The sequence below is a fragment of the Xenopus tropicalis genome, chromosome 2 (genome assembly GCF_000004195.4).
Source record: "Xenopus tropicalis strain Nigerian chromosome 2, UCB_Xtro_10.0, whole genome shotgun sequence".
NCBI classification, from domain to species: Eukaryota; Metazoa; Chordata; class Amphibia; order Anura; family Pipidae; genus Xenopus; species Xenopus tropicalis.
In genome coordinates this window covers 146,778,020-146,803,096 of record NC_030678.2, presented here as the reverse complement: position 1 = coordinate 146,803,096, position 25,077 = coordinate 146,778,020, and the positions used below count along the sequence as shown (strand labels likewise).

The following is a 25,077-nucleotide window of genomic DNA, read 5'->3' as shown; positions in this document are numbered from 1 at the left end:
ACTTTAAAAAAAGGACTAGGAAACGCCCATTTACCCTGCAGTCTTTCAACCAATTATGTTTAGACTTTGGATGAGGCAAATATTGATTGGCTGCGAAATCAACGTTTAACAGCATGAAGAAAAGGCATCTGGGAAGTGTAGTTTTATTGGTAATAGTGAGGTTTGAAGATGGGGGAGCTGAAACTACAGGTCCCGACATACATGTTCCAATGACTGGGTGAGTTGTGAGGGGCCATGCTTCCCGCCCCGGCCATTGTTGCTGGATAGCGGAGAACAGGAGGGAATGAGCGAGAACGGGGACTGTGAAAACCAGACGTCCTCAGGATTCCCCAGGTGAGTGTGTGCGGGCACCTCCTGCCGCTGCTCTGAGGAATACAGCCCGGGAAAGGGCCATTTATAGGGCGGCGAAGCAGCTGTTTCATCCGGATTGCTGAGTGACAGGCTCGCACTTAAAGGGACAGTACACCGAGCTGCACAATCAGTACACTGTTACCTGCCTTGCAGAGTGGGGCAGGGGGGCTCCCGTCTGTCAGGGGCCGCAGGGCGCAGGGAAGGGCTCTTATAACCAGCTATCATGGCGAGGAATTGCCAGGGCACATTTCTGTCACTTGTCACTGTGTCATTGTATTAAATGTTCATCTTACCACATTCAGTGTGAGGCCTGCTATTATTATTATTAATGCACGGTTAATGCTATCCCAAAGTGCATTTAACATTGTGTAAAGGACAATTTCTCTGCAAGTTTTCTACAATGATGTGACTTTGCACCCCTTCCCTGCTGGTGCCAGTGACATGGGCCCATGATTATGGCAGTGTCCCTCAGTGCTCCCTGTAGGCTACTGTGTGCCAAGCACTTTGCCCTGTATGTTTCATTCACTGGCAGCTTTCCGGAATCCCATAGGCGGAGTATGACTTTTGTGTTTGGGGAGGCTAAAGATGGCCCATACACAGACTGACCTACAGCTAATGTGACACTTAGTGGATTCGCTGGTGGTGTAAAAAATTAACCTCCCAACTACCTCTGGCCGTTCCCACTGACTCCCAGGGATACTGTGCAAAAGTGCGGGTGGGGGGGATTTTTTTTAACCCTAAAATGCTTAGGATGTAAAAGCATTCATATGTGCACTTCTGTTAGGGGTTCTCTATACATTTGTGTTCAGTTAGGTTAAAGGGGTAGTTCACCTTTAAATTAACTTTTAATATGATGTAGACACTGATAGTCTGAGACAATTTGCAATTGGTCCTCTTTTATTTTTAATGGTTTTTCGGTTATTTAGCTTTTTGTTCAGCAGCTCTCCATTTGGTATTTCAGCAGCTATCTGGTTGCTAGGGTCTTATATACCAGGTAGTGGTTTAAACAAGAGATGGGAATATGAATAGTTAAGGGGCCTGCATGGAAAAATAAAACTGTAGCCTCACAGAGCAATACTTTTTGGTCAGTGACCCTCATTTGAAAGCTGGAAAGAGGCAGAAGCAAAAGGCAAATTATTCAAAAACTATATAAAATTAACTAGGAAGACCAATTGCAAAGTTGCTAGGAATAGGCCATTCTATAATATACTACAAGTTAACTTAAAAGTGAACCTCCCCATTAGATGTGTTTAAGTTAGCTTTATAGAAAGCGAGGCAGCGGGTACTGACATCCCAGGCACGTTATATACAGTGAGACACAGACTTTATATACAAAACCAGCACATTATATGCCATGAGGAGCAGTGGGTACAGATGGCAGATATTCAGGCCCTGGCACTATAATACTGGCACTGATACACAGCATTGGCCCCACTGTAACTTACTATGAAAAATGAAAAAAACAATGACAAAAGTTAAAAAAAAATAGAATGTGCAAAAAAACATAACAAATATATAAAAGCACAATGAGCTTTGTCAGGGGGAAAAATTAACTTACCCTCCATCTGTTAGGGTAGGGGATATTATAAATGTCAGATGACAAAAAACAATTTAATTCCAGCTAGTGGGTCAGTCTTTAGAACATATACAGTATAGTACCTGTGGGATGAAAACTGCAGCAAAGTTCAAAGCTGGTTCATGGGTAAACTTACAGTCTGCAGATTCTTCTTTTTTAAGTCTTCATTTCTGCAGTTTGCAAAATTTCCTTCCTTCCTTTTTCTTCTGCCGGCGAAATCCGTGGGCCGGCGCATGCGCAGTAGAGTGAAAAGCCGACTTGTTGTTTAAGTTCCACTATTCACTCTACAGCGCAAGCGAACAGGAAGCAGGAAGCGCTCGCTGCAGCTACCCCGGGCTGGTGCTGTTCTCTCCTAACAGGGGCACCAGCCCGGGGTGCAAGGTAATCAATCCCAATAGTACATGGTAATCAATCCCAATAGTATTGGTTTGGCTTCAATAAGGGTTTATTATATCTTAGTTGGGATCAAGTACAAGGTACTTTTTGAAAGTGTAAATTATTAGATTAAAATGGAGTCTATGGGAGATGGCCTTCCCGTAATTCAGAACTTTTTGGATAGTGGATTTCCAGGCAAGGGGTCCGATACCTGTAATTGTTTAGACAGTGCTATGATAGATGTAAAAAAAGTTTAATTTCTGGTGAGTATCTCCTTAAAGGACAAGGAAACTTTTAATTCCTATAAACCTAAGTCTAAAGGCATTCTTTTTAAGTACTTACTGCATATCTAAATTCCCGGATCCCTGCTTGCTTCTCTGAGATATGGTGCTGGCAGCCTACAGCAGTGTGAAGCCTACAGTGACATCACTGAAATCTCTCTCCCCTTCCTGTAGGCTGCGGGAAGTGTGACTGAGTAAATATTTGATTAGGTGAGCCAAAAGTGTGGTGTTTTTACTAAACAATAGGAGGACTATTGGGCAGTATGCTTTTTAAATTTTGACTTGCATTCTCCTTTAACAAATGGATCTGGATCCAAATCTCAGTATCACTGCTGATTCAGATAAAATGTCCTTCTATATAAATAGGTACAGTGGATGCAACTCCAATATGGATTCATTATATCTTAGTTGGGATCAAGTACGTGGTACTCTTTTAGTGCTGGGCGGTATACCGCCATATACTGAATACCGTTTTTTTTTAAAAAAAAACTGATATTAATTTTTGAAATACCCCATACCGGTGTAGTTTGTGTTGCGCCCCGTGCATACGTGACGTCAGTACGCACCAGAAGCGGCACGGACCGCATCGCTAGCCATACCGCCCAGCACTACTTAGAACCCACCAAGCTGAAAATCCCTCAAAATACCCTCAAATCCCCCACCTTCCTTCCTTTTACTTTGCACCATGCACCCTATACAATGCTACAAGAGTGACTGACTACTTGTATTTCACCCCACAGCATCCAATCACTCCACCTTGCCCAGACATAGCCAGTAATACACTAAGGTTTCACATAAACTGCTAACAAGACAGAATTTATCTGCAATGTCTGAATAAAATTGATAGTAAATATATACAAATGACAGGGATATGTGTAAATTCATTTATTTAAATTAAAGAAACCCCCCCACACTGGAGACAAATTCTTATACTGAAAGCTTGCATCTCCAAACTTGAATTCACTGTGTTCGAACTCATTCAGCCTTGGGATGTGGATCTTGCTTAGTATAGCACATTTTTAAGAGCGTTCTGTGGCCACCAAAAAAAATACCGTCAAATACCGTGACACCGATATAATTTTGAAAAATACCGTGATATAAATTTTTGGTCATACCGCCCAGCACTATACTCTTTTATTATCTTGAAGAACAAGGAAATCATTTTTAAAAATGTATTTAAGTAATTCAGAGCTTTCTGGATAACAGGTTCCCAGATAACGGAAAGAGGGGGCCACATTGCTAGTACAGAGTCAAAAATCCGATTTAAAGCTACCAGGAGTGGCTTCTTGCAGGCTTATGGCAGCAGCGCCCCTGTCTTCAGGATATCCAGCTATTGCTGATCTGCAACTGCTTTCAGTCTCTTACTGCCATTGGCATTGGTCTGATATCTAGTGGGCTCTCATAGTTATATCACAAGCATCAGGGATGTGTATCAATTGACGTTTTATTGCCAGTGGAAAGAAACAGATTTTTCCTGTGACAGTTGCTTTCAGCTGCCATAGACAGCTCAGTTCCACTAACTGTGACAGGGACAATCAGCCATAATTAAGGCAGGCAATTTTATAGCTGGTATCAAAATGCAAAAAGAGGATTGGTGGGGAAAGGTAAATGTAGCCACTGAAAAAGTCAAAAAGGCTATACAGCCAACCCGGACTTTGGGTGAAGTGACTTGTCCAACATCACAGGGTACAGCCAGCGGCCAAGGGTGGAATTGAACCCGCGTCTCAGTGGGGGTTGACCCTACTGAGGGCGGACTCCCTACCACTCGGCTACCTGGGACCTCCCGAGTATAAGAGGATCTATTCGTTCTCTTGTCTTAGATATGACGGTGATGTCGTCACTGTGTGAAGGAAACATGCAGGGTTAAAGCCGGCTGCACCAAGACCTGTATGAGTAGGGGGACTGTTACATAAGCAGAGAGAATGAATCTGGAAACTGTGCTGCACTATTCATAACATAAAAATAGGCACAACATCGATTTGAAAAGTGTTTGACCTGAAAGCAGGTGCCTGTATGGCTATTCCAGCTGGACCCAATAAAGCCCTATGTGGGTTATATGAGAGACTTTCCATACAAGGCTGGCTGGCCACTCTTATATCATGTATACTAACTGTATAAGCACATCGTTCCACAGTCTTTAAATGTTGATTGCATCAATGTTTTAAACAGATTTTGTGTCTGTATGTCTATGTATATCCAATAATATATACTTAATTATTACTTTTACTTGCATTATATTTTACATTTTGGTCCCAAAGAGGAAACAAAAACTTGGGCTATATTGCAACAATATTTATTTACACACACCTATATTACACCTAAGTATTTGTACTTATGTTACACCTGTCAGCGGCAAGGCTTTTACTGTAAATAAGTATGATTCTATTATAGGCACTTATATTGTAGTGTCACCCACTGTGACCTACAGCACTTATACTGTATTTGCCTATTTGTGTCTGTAAGTTACCCTCCCATATAGATTGTAAGCTCGGGGCAGGGACCTCCATCCTCTTATGCCTTTGACTCTTAACTTATTGCAACTGTATCTCGTATTTATTTGTATTTATTATTATACTTTGTATTTATCTATTATTATCTTAATAACCCCCTGTTTGTATTAATGTATTCTACTGTACAGCGCTGTGTACATAAGTAGCGATTTATAAATAAATACATAGGGGAACATTTACTAATCCACGAATCCGAATGGGAAAAATTTGGATTGGAAACGAACATTTTGCGTCTTTTTCGTATTTTTTGCAATTTTTGACGCCATTATGACTTTTTCGTAAGTTGACGCAACTTTTTCGTAGCCGTTACGATTTGCTCGTGTATTGTCACGACTTTTTCGTATTGAGTGCTTATAAACGGCAGGCAAACCTTTCAGACTTTGCATGATTTTGGAAGCCTCCCATAGGGCTCAATGGCACTCTGCAGCTCCAACCTGGCCCAAGGAAAGTCTCCCATAGGGCTCAATGGCACTCTGCAGCTCCAACCTGGCCCAAGGAAAGTCTCCCATAGGGCTCAATGGCACTCTGCAGCTCCAACCTGGCCCAAGGAAAGTCTCCCATAGGGCTCAATGGCACTCTGCAGCTCCAACCTGGCCCAAGGAAAGTCTCCCATAGGGCTCAATGGCACTCTGCAGCTCCAACCTCGCCCAAGGAAAGTCTCCCATAGGGCTCAATGGCACTCTGCAGCTCCAACCTGGCCCAAGGAAAGTCTCCCATAGGGCTCAATGGCACTCTGCAGCTCCAACCCGGCCCAAGGAAAGTCTCCCATAGGGCTCAATGGCACTCTGCAGCTCCAACCTCGCCCAAGGAAAGTCTCCCATAGGGCTCAATGGCACTCTGCAGCTCCAACCTGGCCCAAGGAAAGTCTCCCATAGGGCTCAATGGCACTCTGCAGCTCCAACCCGGCCCAAGGAAAGTCTCCCATAGGGCTCAATGGCACTCTGCAGCTCCAACCTCGCCCAAGGAAAGTCTCCCATAGGGCTCAATGGCACTCTGCAGCTCCAACCTGGCCCAAGGAAAGTCTCCCATAGGGCTCAATGGCACTCTGCAGCTCCAACCCGGCCCAAGGAAAGTCTCCCATAGGGCTCAATGGCACTCTGCAGCTCCAACCTGGCCCAAGGAAAGTCTCCCATAGAGCTCAATGGCACTCTGCAGCTCCAACCTGGCCCAAGGAAAGTCTTCCATAGGGCTCAATGGCACTCTGCAGCTCCAACCTGGCCCAAGGGAAGTCTCCCATAGGACTCAATGGCACTCTGCAGCTCCAACCTGGCCCAAGGAAAGTCACAATACTGAAGCTTGAATGAATCCGACACTTTCGTACTAAGCGCGACGGCTACAAAAAAGTCGCGACAATTTACGAAAAAATCGCAAAATACCGATCATTACAAAAAAACGCATTCGGACGCTTTTCGGACATTCGTGGATTTCTAAATGTGCCCCATAGAGTAACCTAGTGCATAAACTTCAGCGCAGAAGTAGAAGTTACATCGGTCATTAACACAGCTCTCCTTACCAAGCCTTTGCCTACCCTGCCACAGACAATCTAATGTGGTGTTGTGCACAGTTTATAGGTTTTGCCTTTAATAATTAATTTAAAATTAATAAATTAAATATTCTGTGCAACACCCAGGTACAGTTCTCTCACTTCAAATATTTTCCATCCAGACAGGCACTCAGACCAGCAATAAAGTTTTTGCCTATGAACTTTGTTCTTTGCAATCCAAAAAAGAATGACTTTGGCCAATGAACCCTTTACATAAAAGTTATTATTTATTATAGATATTGCCTTGTCACTGGCCTGATGTTGCGTCGAGTGCGTGTTTTCAGTCGCCTCAGTGCAGAACGTGTCCTGGGAGCGCAGAAGGCCCGTCACAGATATCTGCATAGGCGGAGGGTGACTTTTTTGTTTGGGGAGGCTAAAGATGGCCCATACACAGACTGACCTACAGCTAATGTGACACTTAGTGGATTCACTGCTGGCATAAAAAGTTAACCTCCCAACACCTCTTGCTGTTCCTACTGACTCCCAGGGATACTGTACAAAAGTGCGGGGGGGGGGGGGGAGTTGCTTTTTTTTACCCTAAAATGTTTAGGATGTAAAAGTATTCATACAGGCACTTCTGTTAGGGGATCTGCAAACATTTGTGTTTGTGATCAGTTAGCTTAAAGGGGTAGTTCGCATTCAAATTCACTTTTATTTTTAATGGTTTTTCAGTTATTTAGCTTTTTGTTCAGCAGCTCTCCATTTGGTATTTCAGCAGCTATCTGGTTGCTAGGGTCTTATTTACCCTAACAACCAGGTAGTGGTTTAAACAAGAGATGGGAATATGAATAGTTAAGGGGCCTACTTGGAAAAATAAGTAATACAAAATTATAATAATAATAAAATTGTAGCCTCACAGAGCAATATTTTTTGGCCCCCATTTGAAATCTGTATAGAGGCAGAAGAGAGGCAAATTATTCAAAAAAATTAATTAGGAAGACCAATTGCAAAGTTGCTAGGAATAGGCCATTTTATAACATACTAAAGGTTAACTTAAAATGTCCTTCTATATAAATAGGTACAGTGGATGCAACTCCAATATGGATTCATTATATCTTAGTTGGGATCAAGTACGTGGTACTCTTTTAGTGCTGGGCGGTATACCGCCATATACCGAATACCGTTTTTAAAAAAAAAAAACATATTAATTTTTGAAATACCCCCATACCGGTGTAGTTTGTGTTGCGCCCCGTGCATACGTGACGTCAGTACGCACCAGAAGCGGCACGGACCGCATCGCTAGCCATACCGCCCAGCACTACTTAGAACCCACCAAGCTGAAAATCCCTCAAAATACCCTCAAATCCACCACCTTCCTTCCTTTTACTTTGCACCATGCACCCTATACAATGCTACAAGAGTGACTGACTACTTGTATTTCACCCCACAGCATCCAATCACTCCACCTTGCCCAGACATAGCCAGTAATACACTAAGGTTTCACATAAACTGCTAACAAGACAGAATTTATCTGCAATGTCTGAATAAAATTGATAGTAAATATATACAAATGACAGGGATATGTGTAAATTCATTTATTTAAATTAAAGAAACCCCCCCACACTGGAGACAAATTCTTTTTTTTAAAAATGTATTTAAGTAATTCAGAGCTTTCTGGATAACAGGTTCCCAGATAACGGAAAGAGGGGGCCACATTGCTAGTACAGAGTCAAAAATCTGATTTAAAGCTACCAGGAGTGGCTTCTTGCAGGCTTATGGCAGCAGCGCCCCTGTCTTCAGGATATCCAGCTATTGCTGATCTGCAACTGCTTTCAGTCTCTTACTGCCATTGGCATTGGTCTGATATCTAGTGGGCTCTCATAGTTATATCACAAGCATCAGGGGTGTGTATCAATTGACTTTTTATTGCCAGTGGAAAGAAACAGATTTTTCCTGTGACAGTTGCTTTCAGCTGCCATAGACAGCTCAGTTCCACTAACTGTGACAGGGACAATCAGCCATAATTAAGGCAGGCAATTTTATAGCTGGTATCAAAATGCAAAAAGAGGATTGGTGGGGAAAGGTAAATGTAGCCACTGATAAAGTCAAAAAGGCTATACAGCCAACCCGGACTTTGGGTGAAGTGACTTGTCCAACATCACAGGGTACAGCCAGCGGCCAAGGGTGGAATTGAACCCGCGTCTCAGTGGGGGTTGACCCTACTGAGGGCGGACTCCCTACCACTCGGCTACCTGGGACCTCCCGAGTATAAGAGGATCTATTCGTTCTCTTGTCTTAGATATGACGGTGATGTCGTCACCGTGTGAAGGAAACATGCAGGGTTAAAGCCGGCTGCACCAAGACCTGTATGAGTAGGGGGACTGTTACATAAGCAGAGAGAATGAATCTGCAAACTGTGCTGCACTATTCATAACATAAAAATAGGCACAACATCGATTTGAAAAGTGTTTGACCTGAAAGCAGGTGCCTGTATGGCTATTCCAGCTGGACCCAATAAAGCCCTATGTGGGTTATATGAGAGACTTTCCATACAGGGCTGGCTGGCCACTCTTATATCATGTATACTAACTGTATAAGCACATCGTTCCACAGTCTTTAAATGTTGATTGCATCAATGTTTTAAACAGATTTTGTGTCTGTATGTCTATGTATATCCAATAATATATACGTAATTATTACTTTTACTTGCATTATATTTTACATTTTGGTCCCAAAGAGGAAACAAAAACTTGGGCTATATTGCAACAATATTTATTTTTGATTATTAAAAGGAGTGTAAGTCGTTTTTTTACACACACCTATATTACACCTAAGTATTTGTACTTATGTTACACCTGTCAGCGGCAAGGCTTTTACTGTAAATAAGTATGATTCTATTATAGGCACATATATTGTAGTGTCACCCACTGTGACCTACAGCACTTATACTGTATTTGCCTATTTGTGTCTGTAAGTTACCCTCCCATATAGATTGTAAGCTCTACGGGGCAGGGACCTCCATCCTCTTATGCCTTTGACTCTTAACTTATTGCAACTGTATCTCGTATTTATTTGTATTTATTATTATACTTTGTATTTATCTATTATTATCTTAATAACCCCCTGTTTGTATTAATGTATTCTACTGTACAGCGCTGTGTACATAAGTATCGCTTTATAAATAAAGATATACATACATACATAGAGTAACCTAGTGCATAAACTTGAGCGCAGAAGTAGAAGTTACTTCGGTCATTAGCACAGCTCTCCTTACCAAGCCTTTGCCTACCCTGCCACAGACAATCTAATGTGGCGTTGCGCACAGTTTATAGATTTTGCCTTTAATAATTAATTTAAAATTAATAAATTAAATGTTCTGTGCAACACCCAGGTACAGTTCTCTGACTTCAAATATTTTCCATCCAGACAGGCACTCAGACCAGCAATAAAGTTTTTGCCTATGAACTTTGTTCTTTGCAATCCAAAAAAGAATGACTTTGGCCAATGAACCCTTTACATAAAAGTTATTATTTATTATAGATATTGCCTTGTCACTGGCCTGATGTTGCGTCGAGTGCGTGTTTTCAGTCGCCTCAGTGCAGAACGTGTCCTGGGAGCGCAGAAGGCCCGTCACAGATATCTGCATAGGCGGAGGTGACTTTTTTGTTTGGGGAGGCTAAAGATGGCCCATACACAGACTGACCTACAGCTAATGTGACACTTAGTGGATTCACTGCTGGCATAAAAAGTTAACCTCCCAACTACCTCTTGCTGTTCCTACTGACTCCCAGGGATACTGTACAAAAGTGCGGGGGGGGGGGGAGTTGCTTTTTTTTACCCTAAAATGTTTAGAATGTAAAAGTATTCATACAGGCACTTCTGTTAGGGGATCTGCAAACATTTGTGTTTGTGATCAGTTAGCTTAAAGGGGTAGTTCGCATTCAATTCACTTTTATTTTTAATGGTTTTTCAGTTATTTAGCTTTTTGTTAAGCAGCTCTCCATTTGGTATTTCAGCAGCTATCTGGTTGCTAGGGTCTTATTTACCCTAACAACCAGGTAGTTGTTTAAACAAGAGATGGGAATATGAATAGTTAAGGGGCCTACTTGGAAAAATAAGTAATACAAAATTATAATAATAATAAAATTGTAGCCTCACAGAGCAATATTTTTTGGCCCCCATTTGAAATCTGTATAGAGGCAGAAGAGAGGCAAATTATTCAAAAAAATTAATTAGGAAGACCAATTGCAAAGTTGCTAGGAATAGGCCATTTTATAACATACTAAAGGTTAACTTAAAAGTGAACCACCCCTTTAGATGTGTTTATGTTAGTTTTATAGCAAGAAAGGCAGTGGGTACTGACTCCGCATTATATACAGTGAGACGCAGTCCTTATTTACAAAACCAGCACATTATATACAGTGAGAAGCAGTGGGTACTGATGGCAGATATAGTGCCAGGGCCTGAATAACACTGGCACTGATACACAACATTGGCTCCACTGTAACTAACTAGAAATGAACAAAACAATGACAAAAAAAAAATAGTAAGTGCAAAAAACAACAACAAATATATAAACACACAATGAGCTTTTTCAGAGGGAAAGAGTTAATTTACCCTCCATCTGTTAGGGTAGGGGATAGATTATAAATTATTATAGATGTCAGGTCAGGAAAAAAAAATTTAATGTCAGCTAGTGATTCTTTAGAACTGTATAGTACCTGGGTATAGTGCCTGGGTATAGTGCCTGGGTATAGTGCCTGGGTATAGTGCCTGGGTATAGTACCTGTGGGATGAAAACTGCAGCAAAAGTTGAGAGTTGGTTCTTAGGTAAAGTTACAGCTGCAGATTCTTCTTTTCAGTCTTCATTTCTGTTTCCAGTTTGCAAAATCTCCCGATCCCTGTGTGCATCTGTGCTCTGATTGGTCAATTTTACTGTCTGTCAAGAAAGCTGTGCTCTGATTGGAGAATCCACAAGAAGAAAGATCCAGTCGGAGCACAGCAAAACGGGCTTGCAAGGAACAAATTTCCAGCACAGTGCAGAAACGAAGTAAGGATTTTTTTTTTTTTGTTTTTTTAATGTGCCAAGCAGGTTTGGGGAGGCTTAGCCTCCCCTAGCCTTATGGAAAATCCACCTATGCGGAATCCCATGAGCCTAAGGTTGTCACTTAGTTTGTATTACTGGCCTGGCTGGTAAATATGCTGCTTGATTCCAATGTTATTAATAGGGGGAAAAAATCTAGGAAGGCCGGTATAAGACACGCCTCCAACTGTGCATCTTAAAATGATATTTTTGAGCCCGACACCCATCACCCTATGTACCTTTTTTTTTTTTCCAATTTAAAATGCATCTCCACAAAAGTCATTGCTTTCTAAAGTGAATGTAATTCTAAGCAACTTTACAGCATAAATTAATTATACAAAAGTTATCTGTAACTGTTATTGCAACTAAAAGCATTGTTTAACCCTTTCTGTTCTTTTGTTCTGACTCTTGAAACAGTGTAGCAACTGTCTCATCTCACTAGTCAATCCCATTGTTTCAGGAGTGCAGGGAATATATACGGATGGACATATACAGCTTTCAGTAGTGATTACATTTGCAAATAACTTATTTGTAATGAAAGTATATTGGAGTGCTGCTTAGGATTTTATTTTCCTTAATTTTGCAGTAGTTTATAGGTTAGAAGCCCATGCTTTTGTCCTTTGCCAGCAGAGGCTATAAGTGCTTTGGAGAGGCCATACTGACTGATGAGCGTGCTGGTTTGAGTTTTTTAGTGATGACTGAATGGCACCTAATTTCCGTGTTCTTTCTCTATGCAGTATTGAGCAGATGCTGGCATCGAGTCCTGGGAAGACCCCAATCAGCTTACTTCAGGAGTATGGGACTCGGGTAGGGAAGACTCCTGTGTATGACCTGCTTAAAGCCGAGGGACAAGCCCATCAACCCAACTTCACTTTTCGCGTATCTGTTGGAGACATCAACTGCACCGGTCAGTGCTCTGCGCCACCCAGTACTAGAGGTGAAATGCCCGCGTCACTGACATATTTCTTCTGTTCTGTAGTCCTCATTCTGTTTTCAAAGCTCCTACCCATCCAGATTTTGGTCCCATATGATTGCAGTGGCTATCTGATAAGCATTGTGATCGTTTTCATCTCAGCCGCATCTGTCTTGCTATTGCTATTGTACCAAATGTGAGACCTGCTCGCACTTGCCTTTCCTATTTCCTTTTAGTATCAGAAATATTTAAATGGTGCATGAGCTGAGCTGTGTTTTCCGATGGTCTTAGGCGACCCCTGTGAAAAGGTTCGACCCTCAAAGGGGTCCTGACCCACAGGTTGAGAACCGCTGCTTTAGTAGATTAGTTTAGCCTTACCAGAGGGAAGTATAGAAATACTGAGGGGCTCTATTCCAGAGGTTCAGCGCTCGCCATTTTCTTATTTTATTTTATTTTATTTAAGAATGCCCTCTTCTACTCCTTACACTTCTCTACTGGCTCCAGGCCAATGCAGATAAATAAGGGTTATTCAGCAGAGTAGAACTGGTTGTGCTGCTTTAATGTTATTCCATCTGGGGCTAGGGGAATTACAATCATTTCAGGGGGTCCTTATAACCCAGAAATTGTCAGAAATTAAATGCGTTAAGGTTCTCTGACGTTCCTTTGACCCCCTTAGCCCGGTCCCATGTGGGCCATGGGAGACCTGAATAGTATGACCTCCTCAGATCTGTTTTTTCTGTCTCCCTCACAGGTCAAGGACCTAGCAAAAAGGCTGCAAAGCACAAGGCAGCCGAGGTGGCGCTCTCACTGCTGAAAGGAGGGGACATGTTTGGAATGATGTGCGAGGAAAACAGGTGAGAACTTATTGCTAAATGTTTATATGCGGCAGAGTCACTTTAATTCTATCATGTAGATCTTTGAAAGTTGCCTGTATAAAGAAGCACAGCATAATTGCTTGCCTTCAGGAAAGCGGATTTGATTACTTGTGTGAATTTTGTGCGATAGTTGGAAAATACTACTCTGGCGTTTGGGATAAGTAGGGGCAGCAGGCAAGTTGGATTTCAATAGCAGATATGCTTAAATTACTCTCAGCGTGCCTCAGCAGCCCTTAAAGGGATGGTCCACCTTTAGTTTAACTAACTAGTTGGATGTATATATTGATACTAAGACACTTTGCAATCGGGTTTCATTTTTTGTGGTATAGTAATTTAGCTTTTTGTTTGGCAGCTTTCCAGTTTGGTATTTCAGCAGCTATCTGGTTGCTATGGTCTCATTTACCCTAGCAACCTGTGATGTAAATGAGAGACTGGAATATGAATACGAAAAGGGCTGCATAGTAAGATAGGAAATAAAATTGCAAAGTTACAAGTGTGTGAATTGTAAATATGTTAGTTTTTATGGAAGTGGAAGAGATGTGGGTCTAGGTTCTGATATAAGTATTATAGTATGATATAAGTATGAGGGAAATTACTGACCAATAAATGATGAATTGTTTCCTTTACAGTGTGATGCTGTCTGTAGAACAACCTGTAGAGCTGAGAGAAGTTGCAGATGTGTCTCCCCCTCCAACCAACAGGTATTCCTGCACACTACTATGAAATTCATACATATGTACAGGTAGGATGAGCATAAAGCCCTTCAGCTGTTAGAGGCCCTGCTAAAGCCTAGACTAATTTTAATCTCTGTACACCTTATTAATCATACAGCTTCTCCTTTCTAACAACTTTTAGCTGTCATGTTGCACAAACTTGTTCTCTATACTTCTATGGCGGTACACAGGGCACCGGGGAGCAGGTCAACATGCACTATATGCAATAATATGTCTTCAAGAAGATGCAAAAAAAAGGGGGGGGGTAGGTTAATGCACATTCTCTTGTCCCAATACACTTAACTAAAGATTCCTTTTTTGTAAGTTTATGGAATGCCGGGCCACTATACCCACATCAAGGTGGCATATGCCCCACTGTTCACGTAGTATCATAGCTATTCTTCATAAAGTGGGAATATTGTTCTACACAGAGCTGTTCAGTGTATGATGTATTAATCAGTGTTACCTCTGTATCTGGAGATCCTCCTGCTATTGTACATTTCCCAATTCTGATGGTAAACGCCTGGGGTAGAAACCTCACCCAAAACATAATAATATCTATCAAAGCATTAGTTTCCTTGCTGTAATCATGAGAACACTATGGTAAAGTCTGTACAATAAAACAAGTTTAGACACGTCAGTATTTGCTTCATATTCAAACTGAGGTGTCCATGCCAGCATGGGACAGTATGGGACCTAGAAATTTCCTTTTAATGTATACACTATAGGGCATAGTTTACCCTCCTTTAAAGCCTTGTGAAACTTATAAGCAGTTACCTTTTATTCTTGTAATCTTGTAAGATCCTTTGATTGGTTGCTATAGGCTACTGGTCTAGGGCAAGATTTTCCTGTTTCTGTACCTAACCCTGTCCCTTTCCAATTCACCAAAGACAGTGAAGAGGTGTAGCAAGTGTTTAGTTTCCCTTTCCATTCAACAGAGCAGAACAATGTAGCAGAGGTTCTGCTTGTACTGGCACTCCCTATCCACAGAAGTAGCAAATTACGGAATGAGGATGTCTGTGTTGCACCAACATGTAATGTGTTTATATACGACTGCACACAAGCAGGAATATCAAGCCTCTGCTGGAAGTTAGGGTGCTATTTGGAAGTTGGATGTATAATTCAATTATGGGAGATTTACCAGACATCCCAGCAGGGCCTCTTCTAGCAAAAGATGCTGCAACTTTGATGCCAGTAATTGTGTACTGGAAGCAAAGCTTAATGTGATAAGATAAGATGCATTTGTTGATCTGACATCTGAAATCTATTTTTTTTTTTTTTTTACAGAAATCACACCATAGAAATGAAACCCCCACTATCAGCACAACAGTCTGAATGTAACCCTGTGGGGGCGTTACAGGTGAGCACTCTCCTTATTCTTCTCTTTTCTACTTATTTTTTCTGCCTTTGGTTTCCTCTTATATCCCTTAGGGGTTACATGAGTACTTTCATCCCTATTTATAAATGCCAGTTAGTATTTTCCAAGCATGTGCAGTGCACCCTATCCCACAGCACCCAAACCTGATGCACAAACTATAAAGTGGATTACTGTATTCTTCCAGTACTTGCATTTTTCTTTTATGCTGAGCCTTGCTAAAGCCTCCATGACACCACTGATGCAATGCAGAGGGTGTTGTTTGTAGTCATGAAACAGTGCAGAATGTAATAAATTGAGAATTATGGACCATTTTGTATTTCCTGTGATAAAATTGCCTTATTATTGCCTTATAATTGTCTTAACTGTAGACAAGACTATAATAAGTAGTTAACATGTACTCATTTGGAAATGGCCCTGTATTCGCCTCAGAATTCGTTTATAACCTCTAGTTTTTCACTTATTTTTCCCTTGACTGTACTTCGTCTTCCTTTCTGCCAGGAGCTAGTTGTGCAAAAGGGCTGGAGACTTCCAGAATACACAGTAACCCAAGAGTCTGGTCCAGCACACAGGAAGGAATTCACAATGACATGCCGAGTGGAAAGGTTCTTGGAGATCGGTTGGTGTCATTTGTGGTTTGGGGGGCTCATTCCGAAGGTCTTCATAAAGAGACATTTTATATAAAGTTAATATTCAGTTATAATATTCATCCTCCCTCAAAATGTGAAATGATGCAGAAAAAAAGATGTTTTGAAAGCATTTTACCTTCTAAAACTAACATTATATGAGAGCTGCATACACAACCTCTTAAGTCAGAAGCCAGAGTGAAATAAAAAGATGGGAGTGTTGCTTCAGTCTCCCAGGCTCTGCTCTTGAGCGAGCAGAGCAGGAACAGACTGCCTGTGACATTGCAAAGCCCCGCCCACACTCTATGCATATTCACTGCACTTTATGTAGCTGCTGCTCTGTTACTGAAGTCTATCAGGGCCCATGGCTCACAGCCACATACTGAGGAGTCTAAACCGGAAGCTTGCAAAAGGGCTGGGTAGAGCACAGTTTTAAAGCAGTTATGGACATATCTGAGCCCAAAGGTATTAAAATAAAAGCACTATTTTACATTATTTTACATGGTTTAGTGCATTGTAAAAATTTATGGTATATGTCCCCTTTAAGTACCAGGTGCAGAAGATATGTGACTGTCCATAATAAAGTCAGACTCCCACAGTGGGTCACTGACAGATATACAGGCTGTTGTAGGGCTTACTATTAAAGAGAGATGAGAAACATAACTTTCATTTTATTACAGTAGCCAAATTATTCATGCTATAAATCATGTAGGGAACTGAGCTTAACCAATTGCTCAGAGAGTCCCCACAGGCCTCAGTACCTTGTTTTGTGCTTGTGAAATTAACTGAACTTCTCACAGCGGCTCAGAAAATTAAAACTCGCTTGTAGAATATATTCAGCAGCCACAGAATGTAATAGTATAACCAATAAACTAATTTTTTACTCATTATTCTTATGATGCTGCTTCTACATGCCCTGTTGCCTGTGTGTGTATCTGCTAGATGCCTAGAATAGTTTTTTTTGTATATTTTAGAAAAATGCCACCCCTCCATAGGCACCACTGGGACCTGCCTTTTGTTAGCCTATGTAACATTATGTAATAGCAGTATTGGGGAGCTCAACCCTCTGTTAACTTACCCAAACGGGTATCAGGTGCAAATACTGGAAGAACCTCACATTGCATGGGGGTCAATATCCAACAGCAAAAAAATCCAGTAGCACACTGAAGATGCAAGCCGTGAAAAAATTGTATTTTATTTGCCCAAGTACATATAAACAAGCAAAGAGCAACGTTTCGTGGGCCCTCCGGACCCTTTCTCAAGCTAATAGTGCACTATTTAGTGTGCAAGTTATAAAGGTAGTGAAATGGGTGGGGATAGAGTAAACCTCCCCTGCTCCAGTGATAGCATGGTTAATTACAGCAATTTAACCCCACATGTGCATACTAACAACCAGTCCTTAAATATTCTTATATAAAAAATGTTAAAAAGCATACAAATATACGTTTAGTCCACATTTGTGCAAAATTAGAGATCATTGTGTCAAATATCAGCATAGTGTATAACTGGAACACTAATCTCTGAGACGTTTAGAGGACTAGTTCAGCACATCATACTCAGTACCTCCCTGAGACTCATTGTAGTATGCTGGAATAGTCTTCCACCCTCAGCGTATCCAGTGTTATTTAGTTAGTAGCCTTTAAAAAGAGAGAGATTATAAATATATATATATATTGGTACATCACATAAAATATGAAATATAAAAATACACTAATATATGTACATTCACAGGTATCGAAATTACTCACTTAAAGATAAACATTGCAGGCGTATATTCTCTATTCAGACCTCGGGGCCAAATTGTGTCCAATTTATTAATCCAGAACATTTCTCTTTGTTTCAATTGCAACAATCTATCTCCCCCTCTTCTGGGAATTTCAACAGTATCTATCACTTGAAATTTAAGTTGGCTGACAGAATGTTTGGCCTGATGAAAATGTGCTGGAACTGGTAGGGCTGTAAGTCCCCTACGTATAGTGGACTTATGTTTAGAAATGCGGTCCCTTATTTTTTGTATAGTTTCACCAACATATAACAAACCGCATGGGCATTTCAATAAATACACCACATAAGAGGATTCACAAGTAAAATACTGTTTGATCTCATATTTTTTACCAGAGTGTGGATGATGAAAGTGATTACCTTTAATAACCGAATTACATTGAGTGCAGTGTAGGCACGGATATGTTCCAAGACGGGGGATACTCAAAAACCGCTGTGTAGATTTCTTGCGGGAGCCACCAATATCTGCCTTAACAAGGTGATCCCTCAGATTTTTACCCCTCTTATAAGCGATAAGTGGTGGACTTTGAAAAGATGGTAAATGTGGAAGGCAAGATTGGAACAAATGCCAATGTTTATGAATAATCCTCTACACTTGTTTGCTTGCCGTTGTGTATGTACTTACAAAGACAAATCTATCGCTTTTTGTACCATTAGTCAAATCTGTCTGTTTCGGAGACAATAAACTTTGTCTATCCTTTTGTCTAGCTTGTGACATACCTTCCTCTAATAATTCTCTGGGGTATCCTCTTTGCTGAAAACGTTCAGCCATTTCACATAAGTGTCACTTCCAACCTCATTATTTACAATCCGTCTGACCCTTGTAAATTGTGTAGAGGGTAAAGACTTTTTTAAGGATATAGGGTGGAAGCTAGAGAAATGTAAGAGACTGTTCTTGTCCGTTTCCTTCCTATATAGGAAACTATAACGAGGGTGCTCTCCACTCCATTGGAACCTGTCCCTTGATGTGTCTGTTTTTACCCCTTCGCCTCCTCCTGCGCGTTCCGGGGTAGGATCCCCTAAAAAAGAAGAGGCTGAGGATGCTGAACTCGTGGCCAGATTCTCTGTAGATGATCCTCCTGGAGTGCGTCTCCTACGATATCCGCCGGTGTGACGTGGCCTCTCTGTGTGGTGTAATCTCCCTTCTGCATCCATCTGATTGCGCATGATCTCGCGTTGAGGGAGGCTGCTGCGATGCACACGGTGTTCTCGCGAGACTTGCTTCCCATTACCTCCATTCTCCTTCATCCACCGGTATATGTTATTACAAAATGTGAAACTCCCTGAACATGATGTATTTTTGGTGAGCTTTGATGTAAGTAGTCTCTATACATCCATCTCGCATGAGTCTGGTGTGAGAGCGGTTAAACACTATTTGAGTGAGACACAATATACTGGCCCTCAGAGGTCCTTTTTGTTAGAGCTACTTGAAATAATACTTCACCAAAATTATTTTCTTTTTGGAGATGATTATTATTTGCAATTAAGAGGAACCGCCATGGGAAGTAATGTAGCGCCTACATATGCAAATCTTTATATGGCTTTTTTAGAGGACCATTACATATATCAAAATCCTCTCTATGTAAAGCACTGTAAATTGTATTTACGCTACATAGATGACCTCTTGGTCATATGGGACGGCCCAGAAACCAGCCTAACTGAGTTTTATCACTTTATTAATGATTTAGAGGAAACCCTCAAATTCACTTATGAGTACAGTACCAGCACTCTAAGTTTTTTGGATGTACAGCTACATAGATCTGGCCCAACCCTTATAACAGACCTATATAGGAAGGAAACGGACAAGAACAGTCTCTTACATTTCTCTAGCTTCCACCCTATATCCTTAAAAAAGTCTTTACCCTCTACACAATTTACAAGAGTCAGACGGATTGTAAATAATGAGGTTGGAAGTGACACTTATGTGAAATGGCTGAACGTTTTCAGCAAAGAGGATACCCCAGAGAATTATTAGAGGAAGGTATGTCACAAGCTAGACAAAAGGATAGACAAAGTTTATTGTCTCCGAAACAGACCGATTTGACTAATGGTACAAAAAGCGATAGATTTGTCTTTGTAAGTACATACACAACGGCAAGCAAACAAGTGTCGAGGATTATTCATAAACATTGGCATTTGTTCCAATCTTGCCTTCCACATATACCATCTTTTCAAAGTCCACCACTTATCGCTTATAAGAGGGGTAAAAATCTGAGGGATCACCTTGTTAAGGCAGATATTGGTGGCTCCCGCAAGAAATCTACACAGCGGTTTTTGAGTATCCCCCGTCTTGGAACATATCCGTGCCTACACTGCACTCAATGTAATTCGGTCATTAAAGGTAATCACTTTCATCATCCACACTCTGGTAAAAAATATGAGATCAAACAGTATTTTACTTGTGAATCCTCTTATGTGGTGTATTTATTGAAATGCCCATGCGGTTTGTTATATGTTGGTGAAACTATACAAAAAATAAGGGACCGCATTTCTAAACATAAGTCCACTATACGTAGGGGACTTACAGCCCTACCAGTTCCAGCACATTTTCATCAGGCCAAACATTCTGTCAGCCAACTTAAATTTCAAGTGATAGATACTGTTGAAATTCCCAGAAGAGGGGGAGATAGATTGTTGCAATTGAAACAAAGAGAAATGTTCTGGATTAATAAATTGGACACAATTTGGCCCCGAGGTCTGAATAGAGAATATACGCCTGCAATGTTTATCTTTAAGTGAGTAATTTCGATACCTGTGAATGTACATATATTAGTGTATTTTTATATTTGATATTTTATGTGATGTACCAATATATATATATTTATATCTTTCTCTTTTTAAAGGCTACTAACTAAATAACACTGGATACGCTGAGGGTGGAAGACTATTCCAGCATACTACAATGAGTCTCAGGGAGGTACTGAGTATGATGTGCTGAACTAGTCCTCTAAACGTCTCAGAGATTAGTGTTCCAGTTATACACTATGCTGATATTTGACACAATGATCTCTAATTTTGCACAAATGTGGACTAAACGTATATTTGTATGCTTTTTAACATTTTTTATATAAGAATATTTAAGGACTGGTTGTTAGTATGCACATGTGGGGTTAAATTGCTGTAATTAACCATGCTATCACTGGAGCAGGGGAGGTTTACTCTATCCCCACCCATTTCACTACCTTTATAACTTGCACACTAAATAGTGCACTATTAGCTTGAGAAAGGGTCCGGAGGGTCCCGAAACGTTGCTCTTTGCTTGTTTATATGTACTTGGGCAAATAAAATACAATTTTTTCACGGCTTGCATCTTCAGTGAGCTACTGGATTTTTTTGCTATGTAACATTATGTGGCAGAACCTGGCGTAATGCATAACTGGTTCAATCTTCCCATTTTGGTCAGGCAGCGGTACATCCAAGAAGTTGGCAAAGCGCAACGCAGCTGCAAAGATGCTTCTGCAGATTCACCGGGTACCTGCAGAGCATCGTGAGTCTGGGGAGACGGAACCTGAAGAGGATCAGTTTTCTATGGTATTTACTGGGAACTTTGCCTTGTGATTCTTTGCACTTTCAAATGGGGGAACTGACAGCCAAAAAATATCACTTCGTAAGCCTTCAATTTTATTGTAATTGTTATATTTTTCTGTTTAGGGCCTGTCCTTTTCATATACAAGTCTCTCATTCAAACCACTACCTGGTTGCTAAAGTAATATGGACCTTAACAACCAGATAGCTGTTGAATTTCCAAACTGGAGAGTTGCTGAACAAAAAGTAAAATTAATTAAAGAACCACAAATAGTAAAAAAAAAAAAAAAAAGGAAGACCAATTGCAAATCATTTCAGAATATAGCTCATCATACTAGAGATAACTAAAAGGTACACAACCACTTTAAAGTAATAAGTATTTTTTTTGAATGTAGTTGTATAATCTCCCCCTTGTTTAAGTTCATCAGATTGTTGCCTAGGATAAAGGCGATTTTTTATTTCATGATTTTAGTCTCCATTTCTTCACAATCTGACTGCTCTCCCGTGTTCTCTGTGGTAGGGGAAGCTGGATGGAAGTCGGGGCCGAGGCACAGCCTGCACTTGGGACTCCCTGCGAAACTCGTCTGGAGAGAAGATCCTCCATCTAAGGAGTAACCCCCTGACCATCCTGAGCTCCGGCTTCTGTAGCCTGCTGCAGGATCTGTCTGAGGAGCAGAGCTTTCAGATTAGCTACCTTGATATTGGTGAGCATTTACGGGCAGTGTAAGCCTGTCGTAAGCCTATTCCCGCACATTCTTACAGATGGGCCAGGTGCTGCTAGCCGCTGTGGTAGCCTCAGGGTGGGACAAACTTGGGTAAGAGGGTGCTTGCTGTATTCTCTTTCTGTGCCATGATGCAAATTGATTGAGAATGTGAGACAAACGTGTGGCAGGGAGAAGCACGAAGCCTGACAGCGCTAGATACAGCAAGTGTGTAGGTTCTGCGCTTGGCAGCATTGTGACATAAACATTTATTCTAGCTAGTGTTCATTACTTTACTGTAGGCTTTGTGCAGTTGCTTATCTTCATTATAAATGTGTGCCTGATATGTGTCCATACTGTTCCCTGTCTCTGCAGATGAGCCCAGTTTGAGTGGACTCTATCAGTGTCTGGTTGAACTCTCTACACAGCCTACTACTGTTTGTCATGGCTCGGCCACCACCCGAGATGCAGCTCGTGCAAATGCTGCCCACAATGCTCTGCAGTACCTCAAAATCATGGCAGGGGGCAAGTGAGTTTGGTGGGGGGGCAAAGGTGCCACTGCCCCCCCAGCTGATTTCTTATTAACACCTCACACAACCAGTTTACCTTATTTCAGTCATGGAAGGGAAGGACTTGACTGCATGAGCCAATCTGTCTGACCTGTCTTATTATTGCACTTTGCCGAATGATCTGTGGATAAAAGAAGTGCAAATATCTATTCTGCAAGGCCAGCGTAAGCAGATTACCTAGTGCCATATATATATATCTGTGGCGCAGGTCCTGGCACAACGATACATGCTGAGATTTCCCAAGGGAAGTGAAATGCTGACTGAAGATAAAATGGCAGTTGGTCAGAGTACAAGAGTATAGTGAATGCAGCATTTATTTAGGACAATGGAAAATGTTACTTTTCAACAAACATAGACACTTACCTCTAAGCACTGGCTGCCTGAGCCACATCTCCTCACATCCCGGCACTTTTCACTGCCATATGCTGAAACCTATATGTCTGCCTCATTGTTTTAGTGGCAATATTATGTTAACTTGAGCAAGTCTTAATAAATAGACATTAAGTTACCAGGGTTTAGGCCTCGTTGCCCATCCCATTTAATTTAATTGAATCTTTTCCTTTTTGTGGAAGAGAGGAACCATTATCGAGTGCAGCCCAAATTCCCCTGGAAAAGGTTGTCTTTATTTCAGTGTTGGTTCTTTAGGAAGGGGCAACTGCATTGAGAGATCCCTGGGGTTTCTTGGCAGTTGCCTGATATGATGCTTTATTCTGCTGGGAGTGTCTCTGTTGCTCCAATTATTCTTTGGAAGCAGAGGCCATCTTTGTACATACTCCCCTATATTACTATTTAGATCTTCCAGAACTTTCTAGTGGCGAGACCTTGTGTCCTCTACTAGACAAACAAGCAAAACTGAATTAAACTCAAGTGAGAAATCTTGACTATTAGATCCGCAAGCAGATTGGGGCAGATTTTCACTAAAGGGGCAACATCAATTTTCTGCACATTATTTGATCATGTAATAAATTCCTCTGCTGATTCCTGTGCCTGATTTGTGGAATGTGTATGCCTTTATTAATAATTGTCGCTGCCATTTGTAGGCAGGGTTGGTTTCCAGCTGAACTTTCTATGTGGGTGCTGTGTAAATAAATTGTGTAACAATCAATTGATATATTCAGTGTATGCATTAGGGATCTTTATCCTGATCCCCTCTGGCAGTAGCTGAACTGTCACTCTGTAGTTAAACAACTAGAGGGCAGCAGGTTGGACATTGTCCTTTCTACAGACCCTCAGATCTTGTACCATCTGTCCTGCATTAGGAGGCATTTTGTTTGGCAGATAAGAATTGGTCCAAGTGGGGCAACTTTGTGCCCCATGCTAAGCCTGCCTCATTGCTTGCTCCTGGCCCATTAATGTGTTTGTGTGCAGTCACCACTCACCTGTTTGTGCTAATACCAGCAAGCGACTAATGCAGCATTAAGCGTTCTGCCCATCTGTTACAGCTCCAGGCGTTGTGTTTAAACAAACGTAACAATGGCCAATTACTGTAATTAAGTGAAAAAAAACAACCTTTTGGGTTAGGGTGGGTGAGACAGTTACAGCTTCTGTTATGTAATATTGTATCTATGTGATATGAGGAGCAATACGGTGATGGAAACCCAAAAGCATGTTTAATGGACACTCTACATTTTGTTGTGTGGTGTCCAACTGTTACTGTTAAAAGAACCAGTAATAAATTAAAGTTTGACTTTTCATACATGTTTGGAATTATAATGGATTGGCAGCAGTCGTAGTATGCAGCACATATTCATCTCTTGGTTCTACAGATACCTGTAGTAAAAGAAATAATTGTACAGCTGCATCAGCATTAACAGTGGTGATACCAATATTGCCTGATATGTAGCCCCCCAGGCAGCTAGAAAACAAATAATTACAGCCTAATGTAAATTATGTTTTATTTGCACTGGAGAATCTATTGGTAAAAATAAGTCTAAGGTGGTGATACTTGATAGGGAACATGTGACATTTTGACTATTGTCAGGCCCAGACTGGCAATCTGTGGGTTCCGGTAAATGCCAGAGGGGCTGCTGTAAGATGCCATAGACAGTCACTATTTATTGGGCTGTTTGGGTCTCTGTATACTGGAAATGCCAGGGCCTATTTTGAATCCCAGTCCAGGCCTGACCATCGTGCTCGGCTCAAGGAGAGCTACAGCAGTCACAATGCCCTTAATTGCTACTCTATAGAAGAGCCCAGGAAAGGATCCATGCCAACTCATGCTCTAGTGTTTCTGAATGGGTCCATCTGTAATAGCCAATGCCTGCTGGCACATTTGTTTTCCATACTTCTCTATAGGAAGCAATAACTAAAATAAAATAAAATCTTATTGGTTAAAATGC

At 41.2% G+C, this 25,077-nt stretch overlaps 1 protein-coding gene across 6 annotated transcripts; it reads left to right on the top strand.

Moving 5' to 3' along the window:
• The first annotated feature begins 142 nt into the window (after positions 1 to 142).
• Positions 143 to 24,434, top strand: tarbp2 (TARBP2 subunit of RISC loading complex). 6 transcript variants are annotated; one of them, XM_012957097.3, is made up of 9 exons: positions 143 to 333; positions 12,397 to 12,596; positions 13,324 to 13,426; positions 14,077 to 14,148; positions 15,448 to 15,520; positions 16,037 to 16,154; positions 21,347 to 21,474; positions 21,989 to 22,172; positions 22,545 to 24,434. In XM_012957097.3, exons 1-9 carry the CDS (start codon positions 284 to 286, stop codon positions 22,700 to 22,702), a joined length of 1,086 nt encoding a protein of 361 aa, XP_012812551.1. In that variant the 5' UTR covers positions 143 to 283; the 3' UTR covers positions 22,703 to 24,434.
• The last annotated feature ends 643 nt before the right edge of the window (positions 24,435 to 25,077 follow it).

Excerpts from the sequence above, each read along its gene's own strand:
- tarbp2 (XM_012957097.3), top strand. The coding sequence starts at position 284 with ATGAGCGAGAACGGGGACTGTGAAAACCAGACGTCCTCAGGATTCCCC. Across the intron at positions 13,427-14,076 it reads ATGATGTGCGAGGAAAACAG|TGTGATGCTGTCTGTAGAAC; the intron begins GTGAGAACTTAT and ends TTTCCTTTACAG. Across the intron at positions 15,521-16,036 it reads ACCCTGTGGGGGCGTTACAG|GAGCTAGTTGTGCAAAAGGG; the intron begins GTGAGCACTCTC and ends CCTTTCTGCCAG.